This window comes from Pezoporus flaviventris, unplaced genomic scaffold (assembly GCF_033815535.1).
Source record: "Pezoporus flaviventris isolate CSIRO_AGI_PZ_B2104156 unplaced genomic scaffold, CSIRO_AGI_Pfla_v1 ptg000059l, whole genome shotgun sequence".
Taxonomy (NCBI): Eukaryota; Metazoa; Chordata; class Aves; order Psittaciformes; family Psittacidae; genus Pezoporus; species Pezoporus flaviventris.
Window position 1 is genome coordinate 461,094 of NW_026892607.1, and position 26,300 is coordinate 487,393.

Consider the following 26,300-nt stretch of genomic DNA (forward strand, 5'->3'; position numbering starts at 1 on the left):
TGGGATCTGCTCCTCCCTGGGGAGATGGTTTGAGGGGAAAAGAGGAAATCTGAGGCAAAGGAATGAAAATAAACATTGTGGGATGCGGTGAACCAGCCCGGGCTGAAGCGATGGGAACATGAGGAAAGGGGGATGTGGAGGGAAGCAAAGGGAAGGCAGCAAAGTCTGTGCTTTCTCACTGCAGAGCATGCCCCCAAAATAACTTGTCCCATCCCCAAACTGCACTGTGGTGAGCTGCATATCCCAAGGGATCCCGCAGGCAGGAGGAGGCGGGCGCTTCCCAAAGCCATCCTGATCCGTAGGAGCGAATCTCCCACATGTATTCTGTTGAAGCCAGAAAGTTCTGCTCCCTCTGGGAAGCAGCGAGTCAGTGACATTCCTCTGGTTCCAGAGCTGTTGTTGGGGAAAAACCCCAGTGCAGATTGTCACAGCATGGCATTGTGGCTCTTTTTGTTGGTAGCAGCGATGCAATGGGTGCTCATGCTGGTGCTGGGTGCTCAGTGCTCAGCACCCAGCAAACTGGGGTTAGAACCTGAGCAGGGGGTCACCAATCTGGAGAAGCACCTTAACAATGACTCATTTAATGTTGTGCAGGTATGTGCAGTCACCATGGGCCGAGGGCTGGCCTTCCCTGTCCATCAGAGCATCCCCCCTGCTCTGATGCTGTTAGGGGTCTGTCTCTCTGTGCATCAGAGCATCCCTGTTGCCTCGCACCAGGAGAGCACCTCAGTGATGGGGACAGGCACAGGAGCAAACACAGGTAAAGGTTTAACTCGAGTTTATTTCTGCATAAAGAAGGTAACTGCATTTTGGGGTAGAGTTATACAAAAAGATGGACAGAGAATTGAGATAGTGAATGCTTCTGACTGAAAACATGAAGAAAGGGAAGAAAACAGAGCAGATGGCAGATTTCCATGGGAAAAAAAGAGGGCAGGGGCTGTCCTCTGCTCCCTGCAAGGCAGTGTTAGCAGTGTGTGAGGACAGGGGCTCTCGCAATGGCTTTGCAAAACAAGGGAAGGAGAAAAGGCAGCTCGAGAGACTCCATCACGATGTGAGCTGACATACAACCAACCAAAGCAGTCCAGGATTAACTTCTGCTTAGTAACAAAAACCAGCAATTAGCTTAGAAGGGAGATGTGCTTTTAGTGATGGCAGGTAGAGCTGGGCGTATGAGGGTGTACTGGTGGTGGCATCCAGGTCTGCCACAGCCTATGGAGAGCATCCACTGGCTCCTGAAGCAGCACAGCCTCATGAAATGGCATTTCCCAATACACAGAGACTTAATGACAGTATAAACATGTCTGGAAAAGTGGAGCCTGATCCCTCCTCTCCCTCCTTTGTGAGGAGGGATTGAAGAAAGAAGACCCCTGCCCTGTGTATGATCAGAGGTGATGCTGGACTGACACTGTGGTGGAGGAGGCCCTGGTACCAGCCAACTCCAGCAGCTGAATCACAGCACGGCTTTACATGGGAGGAGGAGTTTGGGTGTCTGCAAGTTGAGCACAAGGGAAGCAGAGAGCAGATCCTTGCCCAGAAGGCATCTGCCAGCAAAGTCATCCCACAAAACTCTTGGATGACATTAACACATCCTGGGACAGGGATGTGTTGTGACCTAGTGCCGTGCCTGGGATACCCGCATCCGCCCCGCTGTGCCGGAGCATCGCGTGTGCCGATGCACGGTGCATGTCAATGGGCTGCGCTTCCCCGTTAGCTCCAACTTAATTAGGAAGAAGAAGAGCCATATGGTAATTCCAAACACAGGCAAAACAATGTCTGTGTGTTTGGGTCTGGCCTGCTCAAATATTTTCCTAGAGCATTAATTTTTAATTCTTACATCAGACCCACATAGGCAAACATAAATAGGATTTTATACTTTACATAATCCATCCAGCTTGTGTTTGTTGTTACATATACTGAATAATCACTGCCTGCCACTGCGTACAGAAGAGCTAATAATAAATATTAGGACACAAACTTACAAGTTAAATGAGATGCAGTTAAGTAGTCGATTAAAGGGACAACCATAATCTAAGGTTACAAAAGACTAAGTATTGCTCTTCTAATGTGCTTTTCGCCTTCATTTAGGCCGCTCACCTGCCAAATATATACAGGGAGAAGCGAGCAGGAGAGCTTGGAGTCATTTGTGGCAATGTGCATAGATTAGGGTGTGTAAGCTGGCTTAATGAGGAGAATTAGACACGGGGAGCGTACGCAGATAACGGACAGGGTTCATGGCCCTGTACCTGCCGTGTTGGCCCTGGCCGCCGCGGCGAGCAGCAGGGCTGTGACAAGAAGGAGCCGTTTGATCCCCACTCCCTGTCCTGGCTTCTTCTCCCCGCTGGGTCACACAGAGAGGGACGGGCTCTGCTCGCTGTGGGCACGCAGGAGGGCGGCGATGTCCGCATGGGCAGCGCGCTGGGCCAGGGACAGCGCTGAGTTACCGCCCTGCGGGGGGGAGCCGGACAAGGCATTAACACCCAAACCCTGCCTCTCACCCCGACACCCCAGAACCCACCCTCAATCACCTCCACTTCTTCACTACAGAGAGGCTCTTTACAACCTGCCCCTGCCACGGGCAGGGACACCTTCCACTAGAGCAGCTTGCTCCAATCCCATCCAACCAGCCCTTGCGCATCCCCACGGTGTTTTGGGACTTAACCTCAAGCACACAAAACGCATCCCAGCTCTGCCTTCTCCTGGTCCCTGTGCTGCCCCACAGGTCTTAGAACAAACTGTAGTTTAATTAGAAGATAATTGCATAACTATAAATGCAGCATTGTGCCCATGCAGGTTTCCATCAGCTCGGCTGGCCATGCTGCTTCCAGACCAGCATCCCATCTTGTATATCCACCTTAGGTAAGGATCTGTTCGCAGCTCTCAGGGGACAGTTAGCTGCTGCTTACGTTTTGGAAGTGAAGCTCTGCTGATTCCACATGTCCAGGATTTCACCTGTTTCTTTAGGTTTACACTGGGTTGGGCTCTTCCCCCCAGTGCTTCTGCCCAGGCTTTGGCTGGGATGCAGGATGCTGCTGCAGCCACCCCATCAGCAGCAAGCACCAATACCAGGGTACTCCCCTAAAAGTGGTCCCCTGGTTAGAAAGTGGACTAAAGCTGCACTTCTTCCCTTAAAAACAACCACTCGGGGATTACTGCCTGCAAGTCATTATCCTGCATGAGCTTTCCCTGCCTGGTTTAGATGAGGTTGTGAATGGGACAGCCTCACCTTGTCTGTCAGTGCGACCTGGCAGCCGGGCTGGGCCAACAGGAGCCTGACGATGTCGGTGTTGCCCTGCCGACAGGCCACCATCAGGGCTGTTGTCCCCTCCTCGTCCTGCAGGTTGACATCAGCCTGGCAGGACAGCAGGGCTCGCACCATGTCGTCCCGCTCGTGGCTCACCCCCAGCATCAGGGCCGTCTGGCCTCCCTGCAGCCACACAAGGAGAAGATGAACACCGCAGACCCACCGGCCTGCTGCAGTCCTGCTCATTCAGTTATATAGAATAATAATAATCATGGAGTCCTGGAATGGTTTGGGTTGGAAGGGACCTTAAAGCTCCTCCAGCTCCAACCCCTGCCACGGGCAGGGACACCTTCCACTAGAGCAGCTTGCTCCAAGCCCCTGTGTCCAACCTGGCCTTGAACACTGCCAGGGATGGGGCAGCCACAGCTTCTCTGGGCACCCTGTGCCAGTGCCTCAGCACCCTCACAGGGAAGAGCTTCTGCCTAAGAGCTCATCTCAGTCTCCCCTCTGGCAGGTTAAAGCCATTCCCCTTGGCCTGTCCCTACAGGCCCTTGTCCAAAGCTCCTCTCCAGGTTTCTTGTAGGCCCCCCTTAGGTGCTGGAAGACTATTATAAGGTATTCCCTTAAGGAGCCTTCTCTTCTCCAGGGTGAACACATATATACTACATATATAATAATTAATATTATAATTGCTTGTTAATATTAAATAATACTGGGGATCTTCAGCATGCATTGCAAGATATCTGCTCACTTGCACCATTACCATGCGGAGGGTCTTTGCACCATCATGGCCAAACTTCCTGGCTCCCAGCAGCCCCCAAATGTGGGTGCCCCAACCCTCCTGTGCAGTCCAGCTTGGGTCCAGACCAACTTTTACAGCTGTTTGCTAGAGGAGCTGGGTGAGATCTTTGTCATCTCTGAGACCAAACTGTGAGTGATGAAGTGAGAGCTCACCAGCAAACCTGGGGATCTTGTACACCGGGTCCCCCATGCACCATTTCCCTGCATTGCCTCTGATTTCTTAGGTCAGAAAAGATGTCTCCCCACACTTTCTGCCTTCCTTTAGTCTCCTCATTGTACCCAGCCCTCACGTCCCCTCGCAGGGAGCTGCTGGTTGGTGGCCATGCTGCAATTCAGCTGAGGTGGCTTTTGTAACTTGTGGCAAGCAGCAGCTCCAGCCCAATGTCTACTGCTGAGCCTCAGCCTGATGCTGCACGCTCAGTGTGAGGAACACGAATTACATCCCACTGCCACCCCCCAAGATCTCCATGGGGACGTGATGCTGCCGCAGCCTCAGTTGGCATCACGCAGTGATGGCTGCAATGCAAGAGGCTACGAGCTCAGCAGGAGTCACTTTGTGGATGCTCTTGCCCGCTGCAGGCTGGCTGCACTGCACCCATGGCACGATCCCACCCTTGGGGTTCAAGGGAAGCAGACCCACGGGCACGCACCTGGGCCGCTCTCAGGTTGACATCTCCCTCCTTCAGCAGCTTCATCACCACCTCCATGTCCTCGCCCGTCTCAGCAGCCGCCAGCGGGGTGAGCATCACCGCGGTGTAGCCAGCGCGGTTCTGCAGGTCCAGGCGGCACACGCCTGCAGGATGCACCATGGAGGGGAAGGATCAGCCCCGTGATGAACGGAGGGAAGGGGGAGCAAAGGGAGATACAACTTTGGGGCATCTTATATTCCCAGAAACAGGAGATTCCATGATCATACAGGAATGAGGTTGATCTGTGTTAAGCATCCAGTCTTGTGAGCACAGCACCGAACGGCTCTTGGTGCTACGCATTGCTGCAGTTAATTACAATTGCTGGGATCAACTCAATTAACTGGGAAGACCGTAACCAAAAGGAAAAAGGAGGGGGGACAACCACTGCCTTGGGCACGTGCTGTGGGCTGTTTGCTTCAGCTCTTGCAGGAAGAGAGCAGCAGAAAGGTGACCATCACCCAACAGGCAGTGCGAACCCATCCTGGCCCTGTTTCAGTCACTTTTCACCTCAAAGAGCCTATTTCCAGCTCACCACAAGGGACGAGCTGTGTCTAATGGGTGAGGGCTTGGGTCCAGCCCCGTCCCGGGACCCAGCCACTGCTGGCACCCAGCAGCAGAAGGGGACAAACAGGCACAGCTCCGCGCATGGCTGCGGCAACAATCGGGTTATAGATGTGAATGGAAATGTGCCATTTCCCGAACATTTAACAGATTGTCTGGCCCATGAGAAAAGGCCAAAGTGCCTCCATTCTGTCAGAGCTCCTGCGCGTTTCCCCCCATACAAGCTCAGCTGAGACGTTCTCTTTCTTTGCAACAAGAGCTGGAAGTTCAATAGGTTAACGTGGAGCTTTCCTGGGCACTGGGGGGCTGTTAGGCTCTCAGGGGTCTGCTCCTCCTGCTCCATGATGTGGCATTTGCTGCTGCAAGAAGCTGCAGAGCCACCCCATTCCCCTTGGCCACAAAGACCCTGAACCATCCCCACTGCAAAGCCCACATATAACAGGGCTCTGAGGGCACCAATGAGCCTTAATGTCCCTGAGGAGCTTCAGCTGAGACCCTCACCCATGGCTGGTCTCCAACCTTGTTTGCCTGGTGGACCTTCTCTCCATGCTTGTATCTTGGATGGACCTCGTCCCTTCACTTGTCCCTTGGGTGGACCGTGGACCTACATTTGTCTCCTGGATGGACATTGGCACCATGCTTCTCTACTGGATGACTCCCTTGCAAATAGGTTGTAGTTGGTCCCCAGCCCCACCTCTGTCCCATTTCCTTTTGCTCCTGGAAGGACCCTGGACCTCATTCACTGCTTGCCATGTGTGGGACTGTTGATGGACCTGGCTCTGCACTCCGTGGTCATCCCCTGTGAGGCTGCGCCCGCTGGCACAACATAAAGTCACTTCCATACGCACAAAAGCCATGACTGAGCAGTGACTGCTCCTACCTGTGTCCAGCAGGAGCTCTGCTATGGGGAAGTTGGAGTGGGACACGCTGTAGTGAAGAGCCGTGTTGCCGTTCCTGTCGGCCAGGTTCACCACCACCTCCAGGAGCTGCGGGTCCATGGCTCCCAGTGCCTCCAGGTAGGCTGTGAGCACCTCGGGGCTGGAGGACTTGTGGCTCGACACCCGGAACCACTCCTGGCTGATGGAGCTCAGGACGTGCCGCTGCAAACACCGAGGTCTGTGTTATACCTGGGGTACTCACCCGGAACACCAGCCCCATCTCCTCGCCCTGCGCTGCTTCATCCTCTGCTCTGGCATTGCCCAGCCAGGGTTTAGCTTGTGGGTTTGTGATTGCTGCTGTAGCTTAAGGGGGAAAGGAATTTCCTGTGGTAACTCCAATGAGTAAGCACAGAAAGCATCCATCTCCCTTTTTTTTCCCCCATTTTCCTTTCTTTTTTGGCTATTCTAAAACTGACTCAGAGGCCGTTTCATCCCCCTCTCCTCACAGAGCTCTCCAGGCACTGCAGGGCACAGTCTGCAAAGTGCCATCGGGATTCTCCTATCCATTAAATGTAGGAGCCGCATCTGAAATGGGGTTGAAAAATATCCATACCAGATGCTTGTCACTTGTGGTGCTGATTTCGGAGAGGTGCTTGCTGAGCAGCTGGCAGTCGGCAAGGAAATCTTCAGAGGGTTTGCACCTACAGGGAAAATACTTTAGTAAGTCCATCATGGGACAGAACTCGCATGGAAGCAGGAAGGAGAACATGCAGTTCAGAACAGAGTATGTTCAACTCTTCTTTAAGTGCTTAACTTCATGGACACAAGCTGTCCCGCTGACTTGATGCAGATTTTAGGTACAAAGTTAAGCACTTAAACAAGTGTTTAAGTCCAGATCTGTATGGTCAACTTCGTTGCAAGTTCAAGTGGGAAAAAACCCTTATTCCTGAATCTGCAAAGAACTTTACTGTGAAGCTTTAACATGAGAGGGGAGAAATGAGCTAATTCTCCCCAGATATGACTCACTCCGTGTTTTCCACAGTGATGCATGGTGCCTGAATCAATCCCCATTAGATTCTGTAGTAACCCAAAAAGTATTTAGCTCTTTAAAGCTTCTTCCCATGTCTACAGGTCAGCAGCTGCCTTTCCACCCAGCAGATGCAGCTCTGCCCCCAGCCTATATGAGTGACTGAATGCAGTGCTGTGCATCCTGTGGCTGCAGGACCATGATGGAGAGCACAGTCACTGTCTGGTTTTGATTACCTGTCATCCTTGTGCTCCTTGCAAGGGGCTGCTTCTGCCAACGGCTCCTGCAGGTCACAGTCCTCACATCTCCCCTGCGAGGAGGTCCCGGATGAAGCCCCTTTGGTTTCACCTTCAGCTTTCCCCTGCGTGGGCTCCAAGGCCTCAGCTCTCCTCTCCATCTCACTCTCCACGTCGCATTCCGATGGGCTGTCTTCACAACTCGTGTCTTCGCTTGAAGTCGTCTCATAGCTATTTGAGGACACCACATGTTATTCACTCCTTTCCCATCCGCAACCACAGGGCCTGACCAGGACTCATTGAAGACACCCACTGACTCCAATGGGCCTTGGATGAAGCCCAGAGCGATGCACAAGTTAGAGGATTAGAGCCACAGCCAAACTTGGGGTTAGTCTTTTATTGCCTTCTTAAGCCAGCAGGAGCGTGATAGAAGCAGTTAATCAGAAGCAGGCAAGGTTACTTCAGAGACTACTCAGTTGGTTTGGAGGGATGTCCATTGCACAAGTTCCAGCATGGCCAGGCAAGGGCTGTGTGCCTTCTCCTTGCTGGGAGCTGCTGGCACGCTGATGGGAAGCCATAGGAAACATGGACTGCTGGTCAAAAACTGTGCTTGCAGCTCCAGCACAGACTTCAGTCCACCATTTGAGCAGCTCCACTAGAGAGACTTCTCTTCTGGGTGTCCGAATGTGTTAGTAACAATAGCATCTTCCATGAGACCCAACATTTCACTCCAAGGGATCCCAAACTGGATGAGATTCCTCTACTCGCTACAAGTTGTACCAGTTTCAGCGACTTTTGGAAGAAGCTCTACACAACATGAGCAATACCTGATGAACCCAAGGGCAGTAGCCATTGAGCTGGGACACCAAAGAAGCGTATGTCAGCAGGAACCAGCATCCAAACTTGCACACGTATCCGTTTGCACAGTGAAGGGACAGTGAAATATGTCCTGCCCTCTTCATGCCAGCACACGTGCTCCTCAGTACATGTGCCAATGCTGCTCTTAGAGATGTACCTACAGCACACATATAGGTAGCTCAAAGGCCAAGGAGTGTTAGACACTGCATACACAGGGTGTTGGAGCACAACCTAAAATACAGGTGTCCTTCACCATGAGGTAATTCCTTCTTTACTGAAATAGTCTTTTTTGGCCCCTGAACCAAGCTGTGCTGGCTGTCACTGGAGCGTGGAGGCAGGTTAGTGGCAGTGTGTCCATCCAGGCAATGCTGACCTCCTCCAAAACCCACCAAAGGCAGTGGGAAACTTCCCATGGACCCAGCTGGGTTTTGGATGAGGCCCCACAAGATGGGTGTGCAGAGAGTGTCAGTGCCCCAGGTGTCCCTCGCTGCTCTGAAAACACCAACATCCTTTCTACAGGGTTACTTACAGGTTATCAGTGCTGGATTAAAGAAGGGAGAAAAGAGGCTCCATTTCAAATGGCCTTTTAATCAAGAGGTTTGGAGGGGGAAAGAGGGGAAAAGAAGAATGACTTCTCCAGTGATACAGAAGACATTACATGTCAAAAGGCAGTTTTAGCTTCTGGACGGATGCTTACCCACCATTTACCCCAACAAACTGAAGATTCTTTTTGGTCCCATTGCCTCCCGAATGGAAACCATAACCTTTCTTTTTCATGATGGATTTAAGACTTGTGGTTGGAGAAGTTTCTAGCAAAATACAAAATATTCATAGATTAATTAAGCAGATGTGCCATAATGATCAGTAATTATTCCCAGCCTCTAGCGACAAACTACAAGTCATAACCATAAGCTTCTTACTTCATCTTATGAGATTCTTCCTGTGCCTTGCAAAACTACGGATGCACCTGGCCACAACCTGAACCTGCCCTCCCACCTTTAAAATATGGGTCTGAAACAATTCCAAGTGGCAGGGAATAGGAAGGAAGTGACTGGGAATTATATATGTATCCTATGAATATAAGTAGGTTTTACTTTTGTAATAATGTTTTCTTTTGTATGTTTTCCAATATACTAATGTATGGGAAATCTCCTATATACATCTCCTATAATACTACATGGATGAGTCTTTCCATCGGACTTTGAACAGTCTCACTACATATTGCTTATAAGTAATAGGTCACATCTATCTTCAAGGCCCTCCACAGCCCTCAATGAACAGGCAGCCTTTGGTTTTGGATCCTCATCATCATATAAGCTAAAATTACTTTGGATGAACGGGAGCGGGGCTTTTCCCAGCTCATGTAGCTTGGATTGGTTTTGGTTCTGGTGAAGCCCATGTTGATTTACCCCAGGTGAGCAGGAGTCCCACATTCTTACAAATCTAATCCAATTAAGAAGAGTGGTTGTTTGATGGAAGTGGCCACAAGAATGGCCACTTCTGGAAGCTGATCCTGTGCGTAACCGAGCCACAGCCTTACCAGCTCCTACATCGTTTTGTTTGCTTATTTCAAGATCACATAGCTTATGATGTGCAGAGATTTCCCTTTCTCATACATGTTTTGGAGAGGCTACTTCTGATCAGACTGATATTAATTATACCACAGCATCACCCCCGCTCAACACTTGAATAAATAGGAAGATATTTGGCCTGTACACGTTGAAACCTATGCCAGTATTATTTACCCAACTGTTGATAGTGGGTGTTCGAATTCTCCTTGTCTGCAGGCCCTCGCGTAGAGTAGGCAGACAGCAACGAGTTTAAGGAGTTAACCAACTGGTTCTGGATGGAGCTCAGCTTGGAAGCCGGCTGCTTAATAGCGCTCGCCAGCTCGGGGTAGCCATGCTCCAAGCACAGCCACTGCTCCTGCAACAGCTCCTGGATCTTTTTTACATATTGGCCAATGGGGTCAACTGCAGGGAGATCCTCGTGGTCCGGGGAATCTTCCTCTTCCAGCCCATCCCGAGGTTTATCTTCTCCAAAGCCGCCCTTGTTTTCACCTGCCTTTGAGCCCATCCTTGCTCCTCGATAGCTTTCTGCAGCCCCGGCGTGAGCAGCGAGGCTCTGGGTATCGTAGCTATTCCTGTGGTTCTGATTGTTGTCACCGAGGTGCTCATCAATCTGCAGCGGGGTGAAGCACGGTGCATGAGGTCCAGCCTCGATGTTGGCTTCACAACGTCCACTGACACCGGTGTGAGCCAGTCCCTGATCTCTCCAAGCACCCAGCTCCATCGCCTGTGTGTTCATGTTGTCTGCTCTGTGGGCGCTGCATCCTATGGATCTGGTGGAGACCGGGATATTGACATTGATGCCTTTATCATGGGCTTGCTTGGCAACAGTTACCTGCCAGAGGTCGGTGTTCACCGCAGCATCGGAGCACTGCAGAGCCCCACCGCTCCGCCTGGATGGTGACTCGGCCTCTCTGCTGTTTTCGCGGCTCAGCTTCTCCTCCAGCTGAGCTTTGGAGCTGCTCAGGAACTGAATGCTCTTCTCCTTCTCCTTGATCTCATGATCCTGCTGCTGCAGCACTGCCCTGACCTGCTCGAGCTCTTCTTTCTTCTTGCCCAGCTGCTCCTCCAGAGCAGCAATCTGCTGCTTCAGCGCAGCAACCCCACCGGCATCCCCAGCATCGCAAGGCTGAGGATCACGGCTCTCCTTGCTCTCTCCAGACAAAACACTTCCCTCCTCAGCCCTCTTCAGCACGTTCAGAGCGATTTCACTCACGCTCAACTCCCCTTCCCCAGGGTTCGTGCTCTCCTCTGCGAGCTGGAGGGCAGCGGGTGATGCTGCTTCACCCCCAGCCAAGGCGGAGCGACCGCTGGCATTGGCAGCATCGCCTTCCTCACCTCCACTCTCCATCACCACCTGCAGCTGCGGTGACGCCGCAGGATGCTGCCACGGGGGCTGCAGCTGCACCAGCCCCGGGCTGCCTCCACTGGGCTGCCCCAAGGAGACATCCCGCTCCACGCTCATTCCCAGTGGGAGATGTAACACGGTGCTGTCAGAGCCAGTGTGAATAGCACCTTCAGAGCCGCTCTGCGCAAGGCAGTGCTGGGGAGGTGGCTGGAGGGGCGAGGGCAGCCTGGGCTCCCCTGGCTGGCTGGGCAGCAGTGCAGTGGGCATGCTGGAGGCTCGCAGGAGCTGCGGCCGGCTCTGGAGCTCACCCTCCTGCCTCCCCATCTCCGTCTGCTGCCGCGTCTCTGCCAGAAGGGCTTTCCTCCGGTAACTGGGCTCATCGGGTGCAGGCAGGGCTCCCTCGCTGGGCAGGAGGGGATGGAGAGTTTCCTCTGCCCCCAGCGATGCCTTTCGCTGCGGGAAGGCGGCGGCGGTCCAGCTCTTGCTGGGGGCAGGCGCGCATCCCCGGGAGCCGTTCTCGGGCAGGCTGAAGTTTCGGGGCAGGGTGCTGAATTTCGGCTGCTTGGCTCTGCGGCGGATGTGGACCCTCCTGATGGTGTTCCCTTTCTCGATGTCGTCCACGTACTTCAGGAAGTCCAGGTCCAAGTGAAAGCCGTACGGCGTCTCCACGGAGTAAGGCAGGCTGCGGGGCTGCTCCTTCTCCCCATCGGGTTTGGGTGCCTGGCTGGCTGCTGAAACAACCCAAAAACAGAGAGATGGGGAATTCTGATGGCAGCAAAAACATGAACTAAAAGTAAATGTTTAGAGTTTTATGGCTTTTTCATCTCCGTTTCAGGCAGGTGGAGGCTCGGGGTGAAGCTCAAGCAACACACTCAAAGGTATGATCCTGTTTTCTAGAGGTGAACCAGGTAATTGTCGCACTGAAGAAGCTGGAATGTTGCTGAGATCACAGCTCTAATTGGCAATTAAGCAAACAGCAGGATTTGCAGACAGAGCTACGTGTCTGTGTAAGGATAAAAAGCTACCTGATGTCTAACAAACCCGGCTCAAAAACAGAAGGTGGAAACAAGCTGTGACAACTGCAGCTTTTAAGGCTTTTTGGTTTGGGTTTCACTTTCCTAAGTAGTGCACAGCAAGCAGGAAAACCATCGCACTGCTTCATCTGCAAACACCAGCTCACAAATTATGCTTTGGGATTGATGGATACAGCACCGGGCAGAGGCTGGACGCAGACAGCACCAGCCAGGGCTGCTTTAGAGAGCTGCATCCATGCGAAACACGTGCTTCCCAAGGTGACCGGCTGCACGGCACCCGGCACAGCTTTTAATTGAGGAAAATCACCACGGAATGCGTGACAGTTTGTCCATGCAGCCACTGCAGGCAAGCACACGGCTCCAGTAGCTCGGCTCCTGGCTTAATACAACTTCATATCATCACATCCAGCCTCTATTAATTCACAGCCCCCAAATTTGGAGGTCTAAATAGTTAAACCCCTGTATTATTGCTTGTTCTTATGTAGCAAATCTCTCAAATCACAGTGGTTTGGGCTGGTTTGCACCTCTGACTAAAGGAGCTGTGCCCAGTGAGGATGAGCTGCTCAACCAAGAGAAACCAGGTTTCATGGGGTTCAATGTTTCCATCCTGGTGCAGCACCTGCATGTGGGCCAGGAGAATTTGGCAGGGTTTTGGTGCTGCTCGGCACAGAGCATCACTGAGATGCAGACTCCTTTCTGATGGGAAGCAGCACCTGAGAGTCAGAGGAACAACAGAGGGAAAACATCACGTAGGGTAAACAGCACAAGAGCAAAGCCCCGACAGACAGAGCCTTGGGTGACATGGCCTAAGGTGAGGCGTCCCTACCCATGGCAGGGGGTTGGAACTGCATGGTCCTTAAGGCCCTTTCCAACCCAAGCCATTCTATGGTGGGAGCAGAGATCTGTCCTACACACTGCAGAGGACAGGAGGACAAATGCATGCTGAACTGAGAGCTGTGGCCATGTTTTTGCTGCGGTTTAGGAAGTCTGCATAATACATGAATGATGCATTTTCCATCTCCTGGCTCTACCACCTATCTATAGAAAACAGGTTATTTACAGTATTTCTGGTAAGGAAATTACTTCAGGCCTTGGTTGGGTTTCTTTTCAAGAAACAAATGAGCAAACAAACATCCTGTAGCTTCCATACCATCGGTCTTCTCCATGGTGTGGTCTGTTCGGGCTGTCACTTAAGCATCTTCTGACAAGCTAGGGCAGATGAGTCTCTTCACCCTTGAGACAAGAAACAGATACTTCTAATTTAAAATAAAGATCAATCATCTGAACTTAATCTCCCCTTAAAGCCTTACACCTCTTCATAGCCCCCCCCCCCCTCTTCTTTCCCACATTACGCACCCGGACTGTCTGCTAAGCGCTTTCAAGCTGCTTAAATCAATAGCTCCTTTCCCCGTGGCAACAACTTGTGCTTCATAGACACATCCCAGGTAGCCAGGTCTTATAAAACATCCCCTGTGCTACAGATGGTTTGACTGCAAATGAGAAGAGACAAGATATTTGGGGTAATTTCTACTGAGCTTGAGATAGATGGCACAAGGACTCTTCATTGACTCCTGTAAGCTGGATAAATCCAGCAGAGTATCTCTGGCAACAGCAAGGGATATCAGCTATACACAGAAATTACTGGTTTGACACCTTTTCATTTTCTAAATCCACAACAACCAAAGATTCAAAATTGATGGTGAAGTTTGTTCAAATGAAAGCCATTACTTCAGCGCACATCCATCCTGTTATGAGGACCTCACCAAATTGCACTAAACCACAGCCAAATGGCTTTCAGATCAGGTACACCGTGAGCTCCACATCTTTCCTGGCCCGTAGGCTTCTCGTTTAGGATTTTCCTTCAAGTACCTAATTTGATTCCGGGTCGCAGATGATCCCACAGCCGCTTGGAAGTCCACCACTGCTTGTCCAGTGCATCCCTGAGCAATGCGAGAGTCCCAGGGGTAGGACCAAGCAGCACAAAGCCTGTGCCAAGCACTGGCTCTCACCTCATTGACCAAACCATCAGAGCCTGAATTCAGTTTCTGCTGCAGTATTTCCTGAGGGCTTGAGCACCTGACCATGCTTCCAGAGCTCCCTACGAAGGGGCTCAGCCAGCCTTTACTCCTCACTTTACCTGGCGCTGTACTTATCCAGCATCAGTGAGGTGGATTTCCTATTTCCCTAACCCTATCCCTAACCCTTTCCATTTTCTCTTGTGCAGCATCCCTCAGCAGAGCCATCTCTCGAGACCTCTGGCTCATTCACTATCACAGGAGCAGCTCTGTTTTGCTCTTCTTCTCCATTCTGCAGCTTCTAAATTCTCCTTTTGCCCCGTATTTTTGCATTATGAAACTCATCTTTCTTCTTGTGGCCATGATAAGATAACTGGTTCTGGAGTACAGATAAGATACAGAGAGTATAGCAGCACTGCTGCCACTCTCTTCTAGAAGCACTTTCTTGGTCTAACTACAAAGAGCATCAGGAGAATAAAGTCAAATCCTGCTGTATTGTTATCATAGGAGAGATAGTTTGAAAGATTGAAACTTTTTAAAGAAACCATTAGTTCTGTCAATCAGGCAGACATGTTTATTGTCAGTGTATAGCCCTGATGGAAAGTTGCAAAGGTCCCAACCCAAGACCATCCAAACATCCATACCGCGACTGGTGCCTCCTCGATGCTCTACAGCCAGATGGCAACGCTGATGCCCATCCAACGCCATGTGAGCTTCTGAAACACCTTGACCAGCAGCCCCCTGATGTGCTCTCCAATTAACTGCGTATCTATAAAGGGCAATTTCTTCTGTCTCCTCCTGCCAACAAGCAGCAGATGCCAAAACAAACGCTAACCTCTTGTTCAATTGTTGGTTCTTTTTCTTACCTTCCTGATTACAGTCGACCACAGACCCCAGCTACAGGCTGACCAGCTCCACTTCACTCTTCTAGGTCATTTGTTTAGAGGGGGGGTTGGGAAAGCCAGTTGATAGGATGCTTTTCAATACCTAGATAACTGCATCTACTTGGTTCATTTATGAGCTGGCTGGGTCCCAGCTCTGCAGCCCAAATTGATATTCCAACTTTCCTCTTTTGACCAATCTACTTCGAAATCACCTCGTAAAAGGATGCTACATACCAGCTTGCAGATGTTCCCTTCTCCCCCCTGGGGCAGCTCAGGCATGGGGGGGGGATGGATTAGAGCCAAAAACCACGGCTCTTTGGACCCCATGGCTGCTCTCCAACGCCTGTCCCTAACAAGGATGATATAAAAAATAGGAAGTGATCTGCCAGAAGAAGCTGTGCACCCAGTGTCCAGCCCACAGCTCAGGGCAGGGGAGCACTTTTAGGTGGGTCACAATCCTGTCAGCCTGACCCTCTGTCGGCTTCTATAGTTGATAAGTTTTCCTCTATCGAATACAACTGAAGAACACTGATTTTCCTCTCCAGGCAGGCGACATCCCCACGTGCACAGCATTGCTGATTGCTACCTTTACTACACAGGAAGTCTGTGGGGAAGATTAATCCGGAGTTGAATTCCGTTGCTTTTCTCAAGGCAGGAATAAGTAAACACAGAAGGAAAACAAGAAGCCAAATATGAGAAGGCAACAGCACAGAGTGAAGTGGTTTTATTCCCTGGGGCAGCCCATTTGCAGGGACAATGTACTGCCTTTTTAACTAGCCTTGTCTCAAACACTGGCTCTTTACAGGCACGTTTAACCCCTGTTTCTCTCTGTCCAACTTGCCAGGCAATGTAAGTGTCTGCCTGCTCCCCCATCCATCCCAGCCAGCAGAAAGGAGAGCACCATTCCACCCCAGAAGATATAAAGAACAAATATCACGCCCCAGAAGAAATAAAGAACAAACCATTACACCCCAGAAGATACAAAGAACAGATTAACCACAAAGACAAGTATATATGATTTTCATTCTCCCAGAGCATCTCGCTAGCAATTTGAAATAGGAAACGGTTAACCCTGTGGCTATAAATAAGAAGATAATTCATCCCTGCTGAGCAGCACATTAGCACAGTCTCATTAGCTATAACACACATTTTTTCTGAGCTCTGCTGTTGTGTTCTCCTGCACTGCAGCAACGGCTTTAGCACTTCATGAGTGAGAGGAGAAACTACCGTTAGAAAGCATCCTGTCCTGTTACCTTCCACCTGGAAGCCCATCGGGGAGCAGAAGCGCTTGCCTCCCTCAAAAGCATCTTTTCCCATGCCAAGAGCCGGCAGTGAAGGGCTGGGAGCAGCAAGCATGCCTTTTCCAGTTGTTGGAAAGTTGGTCACTGAGCAGTGACCTTGCTCAGGAAGCGAATGCAAGTTTAAACACAAGAGGCACAAAAAGAGGGATTCATTTTCCGATCGAGCTTAGCCCCATCGCTCTCGCACGACCTTTCCGAGGACAGCTGGAGCCCGCTGCATAAACTGAGTTACTTTTCAGAGCACCGGTGTCTCTCTCCATAGAACACAAACCGCGGAGCGCTGCTTGGGCTGTCACCGGCTGCCTCCCTCCCTCCTCAGGAAGGGCTATGGAGAAGACGGTCACTTATTCACACCACGGCTCTTACTATACCTGATGCTGCAGGCTGCAGCCGGAGCTCGCCCTCCGCATGCTGCACCCTCCCGGGCTGATCCCATTAGTTATTCTGCGGAGCGCCTCTCCCAAGGAAACGCGAGTGGCTGCTGTGCTTAAAAGGCGGCACCTTCAGTAGATGCTGCAGAAGGTCTCAGCGTCCTCACCTGATCCTCCCGAAGCCCCGTTCCCGTGCACGGAGCAGAAAACAGCCCCTCAATGCTTTTCCCTTCTCCCCGCAGCTCCGGACCCTCACGTCACGCCCATCCGTCCACCGAGATGCTGACCAGGACAGGGTGACGGCGGGAACGCGGCCGTGCGTAACCATGGCGCAGGCAGAGGATGCCTGACCCACTGTGCCGTGCCGGGATGCTGTTGTGATGGGATAAGGAGCCCCTGGACTCCTGTGGGACTCTCCGTATAGAATCCTCCAGCCCTTTGCAGTGGGGTATCGATGCAAACTTCACACTGCAGGCAGGGAGAAGCTCATAGAGGTGTGATTTCGGGCAGGGTATTCCTGGCATGCAGCTCAGCAATGGGCAGAGCGCCCATCCCAAGCCCCTGCACCCCTGTTCCTATAGGGCATCCTGGATTATTGCACCCCCAGGCTGGCAACAAGGGTAAAACCCCTCAATCTCTGCACTGAACTTGCAACAGCTTCATGCTAGCAAAGGTAGAAGGGTTCAGACACTGTGCAGCTCCCCACACCCCCACCATGAGCCAAGAGGTGGAAAAGAGTATCCCGAGAAGTGGAAGCATCCCGCTGGGACCTGGGGGCTCTCACCGGGGACTCGTGTCACAGAGCAGCAGCAGCACGGCTCCCACTGCTCAACAAGCAGCAGAGCCAAACTGCTCCTGTTAGCAGGGGAAAAGCCCCACTTCCGTCACCCCGTGTGCAGAACGGAGCTGCTGGCACCCCCCCAGGCTCACCGCGCTCCTGCCACTGCTGAAGGTAACTTCAGTGGGTGAAGGCTGAAGGGAAACAGGGAAGTTTTGCCGTTGCAGGAAGGGAAAGAGCCTGAGCCCGCAGAGGAGCAGCAGCGCTCCCCTTGCCAGCGCTCCCCAGGGCACGGAGGGGTTAATTTCTTATCCGAGGAATGAAAAATGACACACACACACACACACACACACACCATTCCGGCAGCCTTTCCCAAACGCTGCCTTTCCCACGCGGCTCCAGCATCCCACCCCAGCCCACAGCGCTGTGACTCGGCGCCGATGGCTTTCTGCCCTCACAAGGAGTGACAAGCTCGGGGTTCAAGCTGAACCCAAGAGCACGCTGGCTGATTTTCTGTTGAATTCCTCTGGTTTAGTTCCACGGGTGCATCTTTCCTGAGCCTGTTCTGCACTATGTTCTCTAGGCAGAGCGGCACGATGGGATAAACACGCACGTTTCTATGTAGCACTGATTGTAAAGCAAGTCAAAAAGAGTTGTTTCGTTTTCCCACTGGGAAAACCTAGCAGGAAGCTTTTCTTTGGAGCATTTCTCTAATGCAATTACATACATAAGACCCACAGTTTTTCCCAGATTTAATCCCCGCAGGCCTGAAGGAGGGCTTGAAGTCTGCGTGCCCTGAAATAAGCTTTTAATCGGGAGCTGTGGATGGATGGAGTCAAAACGTGGAAGTCAATTAATTACGGGTTGGTGTTTGATGGGTCTATGACTGCTTCTCATAGCACTGCCCTATGGGGCCAGCGCAGGGTGGGAAATGGGGAAACGTTTCACCTGGCCACGGCCTGAGATCATCCCACGAGCGTGAGAACTGAGGTCATGGCCTAAAATCGCTGCTGTTTTACATTGTGCTCCACAGCTGTCAGGGGGGATTTTGCTCCCATGGATGAGAGGAAGCAGACGGCCACAAAGCGGCTCGAAAGCCAACACAGCGGTCCCTGACTGTGCCCACAATGGCCACCACTTGGATGCCCACATGGGCAGACCAGCTGCCCCCCTTCCTCTCCCCAGGCAGAATCAGAATCCCAGACTGGTTTGTGTTGGAAGGGAGCTTAAAGCTCATCCAGCTCCAACCCCTTGCCACGGGCAGGGACACCTTCCACTAGAGCAGCTTGCTCCAAGCCCCTGTGTCCAACCTGGCCTTGAGCACTGCCAGGGATGCAAGAGACATCTTGCAGCCCCTTTAGGTATTGGAAGGCTGTTACTGGGTCTCATCTGAGCCTTCTCTTCCCCAGGCTCTAGGCCTCCCAAACAGCATGTTTGGATTTCACCCAGCACCCCCTACTCCCCTCCACCACATGGACCCACAAATGGAGCTCACCCTCGGTACCCAAAGGGTTACTACCCAAACCAAACCTGCTCCATCCAGGCGGTCTGCTCTATTGCACAACAGCCAGCAGAGCTATTATTGCAAGTGGACATACCAGGAATAAATACAGCCTCTCGGGGAATATTTGTTGTACAGATTGCTGTTTTCAGTGCAAAGGAAGAAAAATAACCCCTTTCCAGTGTGCCAGGGACATCGACACGGGTGGGATCTCTGCTGCGCGCTGGTGGGCTCTTATCGGCTGCCGGCTGGCACAGGCACGGGAAGGAGTTTCCTTCCGTGGGGAAAAAAGAAGTTTGGAAGCTTCATGGGATCACATAAATAAAAGCATTTAAGGTCCCGGTTTGCCTTGCAAGAAGCTGTCATGAGGTTTTCCAAGGTGAGAGGAAACACTGGTTCTGCTGTAAGAGATCTGCCCATCAGCCGCCTTCCTGGGCGCATTCAGCATCACAACTGTCACTGCCAAGGGGCAGAAGAGACCTGAGCAGAACCGAAACTGAAGTGGGGAGAGCAGATGATGCCTGAGCCCAGGAAACCCACATCTATGAGCTCATCAGCACCCAGAAAGGCAACCTTGCAAGCTGGATCCACGCCGGTGCGACCTGACTGCACGTGCTGAAGCGGAGCAGGGTGAGATTTGGGGATACAACACCAGTTGCTACATGGGACAAGCAGAGGTGGTAGAGGTGACAGGTGAAAAAGTGTGGGGAGAAAAGTCATGAGCTCCCTCTGCAACCCATCAGCTCATGGTTGCACCCGTGGAGAGGTTCAGGCTGGCCTCGCACTCTCTGCCAGCCATCATCCTCTCTGCAAAATCACAGAATCCCAGCCTGGTTTGGGTTGGAAGGGACCTTAAAGCTCCTCCAGCTCCAACCCCTGCCACGGGCAGGGACCCCTTCCACTAGAGCAGCTTGCTCCAAGCCCCTGTGTCCAACCTGGCCTTGAACACTGCCAGGGATGGGGCAGCCACAGCTTCTCTGGGCACCCTGTGCCAGCGCCTCAGCACCCTCACAGGGAAGAGCTTCTGCCTAAGAGCTCATCTCAGTCTCCCCTCGGGCAGGTTAAAGCCATTCCCCTTGGCCTGTCCCTACATCCCTTGTCCCAAGCCCCTCTCCAGCTTTCTTGCAGCCCCTTCAGGCACTGGGGCTGCTCTCAGGTCTCCCCTTCAGGAGCCTTCTCTTCTCCAGGCTGCCCCAGCCCAGCTCTCTCAGCCTGGCTCCAGAGCAGAGCTGCTCCAGCCCTCACAGCATCCCCATGACCTCCTCTGGCCTCGCTCCAACAGCCCCACGTCCCTCTTGTGCTGCTGCCCCAGAGCTGGATCAGGGCTGCAGGGGGGGTCTCCCCATAGCGCAGCAGAGGGGCAGGATCCCCTCTCTGAGCTGCTGCTCACGCTCTGGAGGTGCAGCCCAGCCCCTGGGCAGGATGATGTGCATGAAGCAGCAGAGGGGGCTGGAGCCAGGGGCTGCTCCCATGGGAAACATCCTGGAGCCATGAGGAGCCTCACCAGTGTTTCAGAAGCAAATCAGTATCATTAACACAGCACCACTTAATAAAGCAGACGATCGCTTTCAAGTGTGCAACCCTCAGCAGCCGCCAGTACTTAAACCAGCCATTTCAGGCATCTTTTCAAGTGGCAGCAATAAAGTTGTGTGGATCCTGATTTTATTAAAGCTGCTTATTGCTGTTTAATAAATGTCATGAGCTTCCTGCCAGCATTTCCATTAGAGACGGGTCAGGACGAGATCTGGAGGTATCGGATACCCAAACTCTCCCCCTCTTTTACGGCTCACCGGGAGGGGAAAGCGATCACATTCACCCCCTCCTCTGATAACCTCTTTTCCAACTGACCTTCAGCTCATTCCAGCCACACTGTTATAGAAGCTTTGGTCGATACTCATGGTTTTATCCCATGCCTTGGGAACAGCGGCGTTCTCCCTCGAGTCTCCTTTCCCAGAGCCAGGCGATCACAAAACCACCTGAAGCCATGAATCAGAAGGCACATAAAAATCTCAAGTGCCCCGTTTCTAATGTTCACTCTTTTTGCCTCAATCCCTGGAGTTTGGGGGGAGCTACTGAAGCCCTCCTTTGGCTTCTGGTCTCTTCCAAGCTGCTGGTTTCCATCTCCTTGGTCTTGGGACAGCTCAAGCTTTGCTGCCATGATACTGGATAACTTCCATGTGGTCAAAAGACACCGCTAGCAGCTTTATGATAATGGGGTTGTTCTTGGCTTGGTCAGGGCTTGGTGCATCGTTGGGGCTCCTGCACTCGTCCCACTCAAAAGCCGGACCTTTGGCTCAAGCTGGAATGGAAACATCTTCCATTTCTTAAGGAAAACCAGGATCCTTTGGGTGGTTTCAGAAGGGGAACCATCAAACCAGGGTGCTCCTGCTCCTTGGGAAAGGCTCTTCCAGTTTACTCTAGCTCAGGTGCTTGCCAAGGCATGTGATGGACAGGGAAGGAAAGGTGCTGAGCCACGTCCAGCCCCTCGGTGCTGAGAGATGAGACACCGCAGTCTGTGGAACCCCAACACATAAACAGGGCTTCCTAACCCCACCAGCCTGGAAAACAGCAATAAGTGCATCTGTGGTTGTGAAACCCAACTGGCAATGTGATGTCTGTCCTGTCAGACCCTGTTAGCAGTTCCATCGTCAACATAGGTCCCCTTCTGCTGAAGGTGGGATTTTCAGGTGCTTCCAGGAAAGCTCTGTTCTCTGCAGTCCTATGTTTCTCTTCCCTGGGTAACCACTGCAGTCCCCCATGGAGACACGAGGCCGTTTTATATCAGTCTCTGGCTCAGGTTGATCACACTCATGGCAGGTTTAAAAACCTCCACAGACGGGAATATTTATTTTCCAGGCCACATGAAAACACTCCCCACGTTGATCGGGACCATGGAAGGGATGGAGATGCTGCCTTTCCCCTCCAACAGTGGTTTCCACAGGGATGCCAGGAGCTGGGAGCCCTGCGGCTGCATTCCCACCTGCTCACCCAGCTTATGGGGAGGGTTTAGGCAATGGGGGGGTTTCATCCAGCTTTTTGGCCAAGCTCAGGTTGGACGTTGTTGGTTTATTTCCAGCTGACTTGCAGTGAGATTCATGCTCAATCCTGATGGACAAGGAAATCGGCTGCCCCATCCCTGGCAGTGTTCAAGGCCAGGTTGGACACAGGGGCTTGGAGCAAGCTGCTCTAGTGGAAGGTGTCCCTGCCTGTGGCAGGGGTTGGAACTGGGTGAGCTTTAAGGTCCCTTCCAACCCAAACCAGTCTGGGATTCCATGACAGTAAGTGCTTTTTCACGTGCTGTTTAAACCCTGGAGTGGGCAGGACCTGAGGCTTTCCGAGGCACAGAGCCGGAAACGGGAATTCCACTGAGGTCTAAAATAAATAGGGCTGAAGAAGAAGCTCTCTGCAGCCAGTTCCTCCCCATCTCTCTCCCCTTGTACTGGCAGTCTACAAACGTGCATGGTGCGGGATTTCAGCCCCAAGCCACGGGCTCCTTTGCACCCCTGAGGTGGGATCAAGGCTTTATTGACCAAAATCTGTGTGCTGCTGCTCCTCAGCAAGGCAGTCACATAACCCCTGTTATACAAGGCACCGAATGGAAAATACAATAACTTTCCATATTGACTTGTTTCTGTACCAAATGGGGCCTCGTGCATCCTTGGTGCTGCTCCCAAAGCTCCCCTGACAATCCCCAGCCTCGGATGTGTAACACCCCATGGTAAACATGCGACTTCCAGAATATTTGGCAGCTGTAAAACCACAGAGGGAAGGACCTGAATCAGCAACGAGCTTGTGAATGAGCTTGTGTTCATCTGGTACCGGCCATCCCACAGCATCTCAGACTGCTCCTGATGTGAAGGGTGCTTTGAGACCAAACCTCTCCCTCCTAAAACGCACCCACACCAAGGGATGGGAAGCGACATCTCCCTCCTGCTCGGCAGCAAGTAAATCTCAAGGGGGTATTTTGGTCAGCTGAGGATGAAGGGATACTTTGTGACCCCAAATTGGAAAGCTCCTGAGGGAACGGGGCAGCCCCAGCACTGCACAAGAGGGGTGATTCCTGCACCTGGGAGACAGAACCTTCTCTATAACCGGGCTTTTCACAAAGGAGCTGAATGTGAGCCTGGTTTTCCTGCTCACAAGAGGTTTGGAAACCGACAGAGCCCATAGCAGCAACAGGCTCCTCCCCATCTTATCTTCCAGGTCCAGGATTATTTTAATGACCCAACAACTGATCCCGCTCACCGCAGATTCCCTGGCCACGTTCATCACGCCGTTGTCATTTCGGCAGATATACCTATTTAATATTACAGCCAAAGCAACAGATAATCATAAACCCAAGGTTACGGACTCCTCCTCTCATTGATCATCTGGGGAATCATTTGGAAGATCAGCTTTTTCCATTTAATCCATCCCAAATCAAACCCAAAACAGCGGGAAGACTGAAAAAGGCATGGTGGGAAATGCTGGTGTTTTTCACAGCGCTTCCCCACCACTCTGTGGCTGCTACCCTCACCCTGCATATGTAGTGGTTTTGGGTGCTCACTGCCTTCATTTGGGCCGCACAGCTAAAACATTAATTTCTGGTTTAACCTCTAGACAAAACAAACCTTTCCTGGCGGTGTCACATCCTATAGCTGTGAGGAAAACGAGATAACCCTGTGCAATACAGTCCTGCTTCCACCTTTGCACGGTGAACAATCCTACCCAGAGCATCCAGGTTATGACACCCTCCACCCTGAACTTACTTAGACCTGCAGCTGAGCTTACCCAACCCACTCTTGGCCATCACCCATCTCCTCAAGGACCACCCAGCCTCTTCTACACCGATCTCAGGTCTGCAGCTGCCCGGTCACCCTCACCCCGATTGCTCCTGGAGCCATCAGAGCCCTGCACGTCTGTGTGAGAAGTCACAGCCTGAACCCTGGGACATGATGAAAGCGCTTGCACAGGGCACGCCTGGTCCCGGCAGAGCTGCGCTGCTCGGAGCGAGGCAGAGGCACCGCTCATCTCATCCCTCCGCCCGCTGCCGCGGGAGCAGCCCCTCTCTCGGCCCCCTCAGGATGCAGAAACCCGGAGCGCAGCCTGGCCTCGCTCTGCAGAGCACAAACATCGCTGGGGACAGGAACGTTACCGGGCCAGGAGTTTCTGTGTCGGGATGGCTGGAAAGCCGGCGAGGAAAAGCGAGCGACCGTGCCCAGCAGTGGAGGCTGGGCTGGAGCTTGTCTGAACCACATCTTCACGGCTGGGGGGAGGTCTGCGGTAGGGCTTTGAGGCTAAATGCAACTCTGGCTGCTCTGGGATCCTGGTGACTTCCGCTGCGTTGCCCGGGGCCTGGGGGCCCTTCCCTGCACTCATCTGGGGTCCTCACCAGGGCTCGGAGCCTCCCTGCCCTCTCTCCGGGCATCCCAAAAGGGTCCCAGGGCTTCCTGCCCTCTCCCCGCTGTCCGGTCTCGCTCTGCGCCTCCATCCCACACCCAAGGCTACACTGGGAACGCTCCTGTCCCGGGTGGTTCAGGGCTGCTGCTGCCACCAGGCAGCCCCTTGAGGGGCCAGGCACCCTGAGCACCCTTGGCGCACCCTTCAGAGCGCACCCAGGTATCCCCTGAGCACTCCCGGCGTTCACTCCGGAGCATCCCTGAGCACTTCTAAAGCATCCCCTTGGAGCATCCTCCGGAGCACCCCGAGCGCGCAGTGCCACACACCCTGCCTATCGCCCTGGCACCCCGCAAGCATTCCCGGAGCATCCCGCGAGCAGCTCCGGAGCAATCCCGAGAGCGGGAAGGGAAGGGAAGGGGGGAGCGGTCCCACGGTCTCTTCTTCCCCCCGGCTTCCTCCCGGGCTCCCCCCGCCCGGTCGCGGTCCCTGTCCCGGTTCCCCCCCACCCCGTCGCAGCGGCCGTACCTGGGAGCGGCGAATCGCGGCGGTACCGGCGGCCCCAGTGCCTCCTGCGGGCGGTGCCTGGGGACGGGGCGGGCCCGAGGCAGCGGGGATGGGCTGCGGGCGGGTCAGCGGCAGCCAAGAGGAGCGGCGGCTGTGGGAGGCCAGAAATCCACTGGGGTTTTATGGGGTTTTTGGTTTTGATTTTCTTATGACTGCGGCATTGTGCTGGGCCCTTTTTAATGTCATTATTTATACTTTTCCAGCTCATCCTGTTTGCACAGATGCACATCAAGAGCAGTGGGAAGGGGAAATCTGTGGGGATGGGCTGAGGCTGCAGAACTTGTAGGGTTTGTGTGCCAGCTGTTCTCTGGCTCAGCTGCTCAACACCGTCCAGTTTCCATCGGTCCCTTGTACCTTAGTGTGACTGCGTGGAAAAGGTAAAGAAAATTATGGAGGACTTTATAGGGGTCTTTCAATACCTTAAGGGGATTGACAAGAAAGATTGAGAGGGGCTTGGGACAAGGGCTCGTAGGGACAGGACAAGGGGAATGGCTTTAACCTGCCAGAGGGGAGATTTGGCTTAGATATAAGGCAGAAGCTCTTCCCTGTGAGGGTGCTGAGGCGCTGGCACAGGGTGCCCGGAGAAGCTGTGGCTGCCCCATCCCTGGCAGTGTTCAAGGCCAGGTTGGACACAGGGGCTTGGAGCAAGCTGCTCTAGTGGAAGGTGTCCCTGGCCGTGGCAGGAGTTGGAGCTGGATGAGCTTTAAGGTCCTTTCCAATCCAAACCAGTCTGGGATTCTATGAAAATACAGTCAGCTTGAGGTTTTAAGCCTCCTTTTGGGCCTTGCCCTTTGCAATTCATGTACTTGTCACCTCCCCGGCTGCAGCAGGTCACTACAGGGACAGCTCTTTCCTAGACTTTGGAACAAGCAGACACCAGTGGTTGAGTGACCTTCAACACCACCTTCAGCTTTAGGTGACGCTTTTCATTTTGCTTGTCTGGAGACACAGAGACAAACCCCAGCCCTGCTTCCCGCTGTTCTGGAGCGTGGGAGAGCAGCAGCTCCAGCAATGCTGGGGGTGGATGCATGGCCTCTGCCTGAGCTAAAAGCTCAGCATCATCCGGGGACAAATGAGGCTCACTGTGATTCCTCCCTTCCTCAAGAGGAGCCCAGATACTTTTCCTCTCTGAGAGGTAAATGCTGTAAGTAAGAGTCCTTAAGCTCCCATCATCCCATCAGCACTGCAATTAGGTTTTCGTCTCCAGCCTGAAAAACATGCACACGGTTGCCAGAGCCTGGCTCAGATGGGTCAGTGGATGGCCAG

General features: G+C 52.8%; 1 protein-coding gene across 3 annotated transcripts; it reads right to left on the reverse strand.

The window, feature by feature from the left end:
* Window positions 1–761: 761 nt before the first annotated feature.
* Window positions 762–25,106, reverse strand: KANK4 (KN motif and ankyrin repeat domains 4). Of its 3 annotated transcripts, none has more exons than XM_061469601.1 (10): window positions 24,996–25,106; window positions 13,392–13,474; window positions 10,037–11,935; window positions 8,989–9,100; window positions 7,434–7,664; window positions 6,784–6,871; window positions 6,173–6,392; window positions 4,693–4,835; window positions 3,224–3,424; window positions 762–2,445 (listed from the first exon to the last, which is right to left on the reverse strand). In XM_061469601.1, the coding sequence occupies exons 2-10, from the start codon at window positions 13,405–13,407 to the stop codon at window positions 2,344–2,346; spliced, it is 3,012 nt and encodes a 1,003-aa protein (XP_061325585.1). In that variant the 5' UTR covers window positions 13,408–13,474; window positions 24,996–25,106; the 3' UTR covers window positions 762–2,343. The 3 variants fall into 3 exon arrangements, with proteins under 3 accessions (XP_061325585.1, XP_061325583.1, XP_061325584.1); XM_061469599.1 differs by having other exon boundaries at window positions 10,037–11,938; XM_061469600.1 differs by lacking the exon at window positions 24,996–25,106 and adding an exon at window positions 16,813–17,065 and having other exon boundaries at window positions 10,037–11,938.
* Window positions 25,107–26,300: the final 1,194 nt, after the last annotated feature.

Excerpts from the sequence above, each read along its gene's own strand:
- KANK4 (XM_061469599.1), bottom strand. Across the intron at positions 9,101-10,036 it reads CACCCACTATCAACAGTTGG|AAACTTCTCCAACCACAAGT; the intron begins GTAAATAATACT and ends GTATTTTGCTAG. Across the intron at positions 6,872-7,433 it reads AAGGAGCACAAGGATGACAG|GTGCAAACCCTCTGAAGATT; the intron begins GTAATCAAAACC and ends TTTTCCCTGTAG.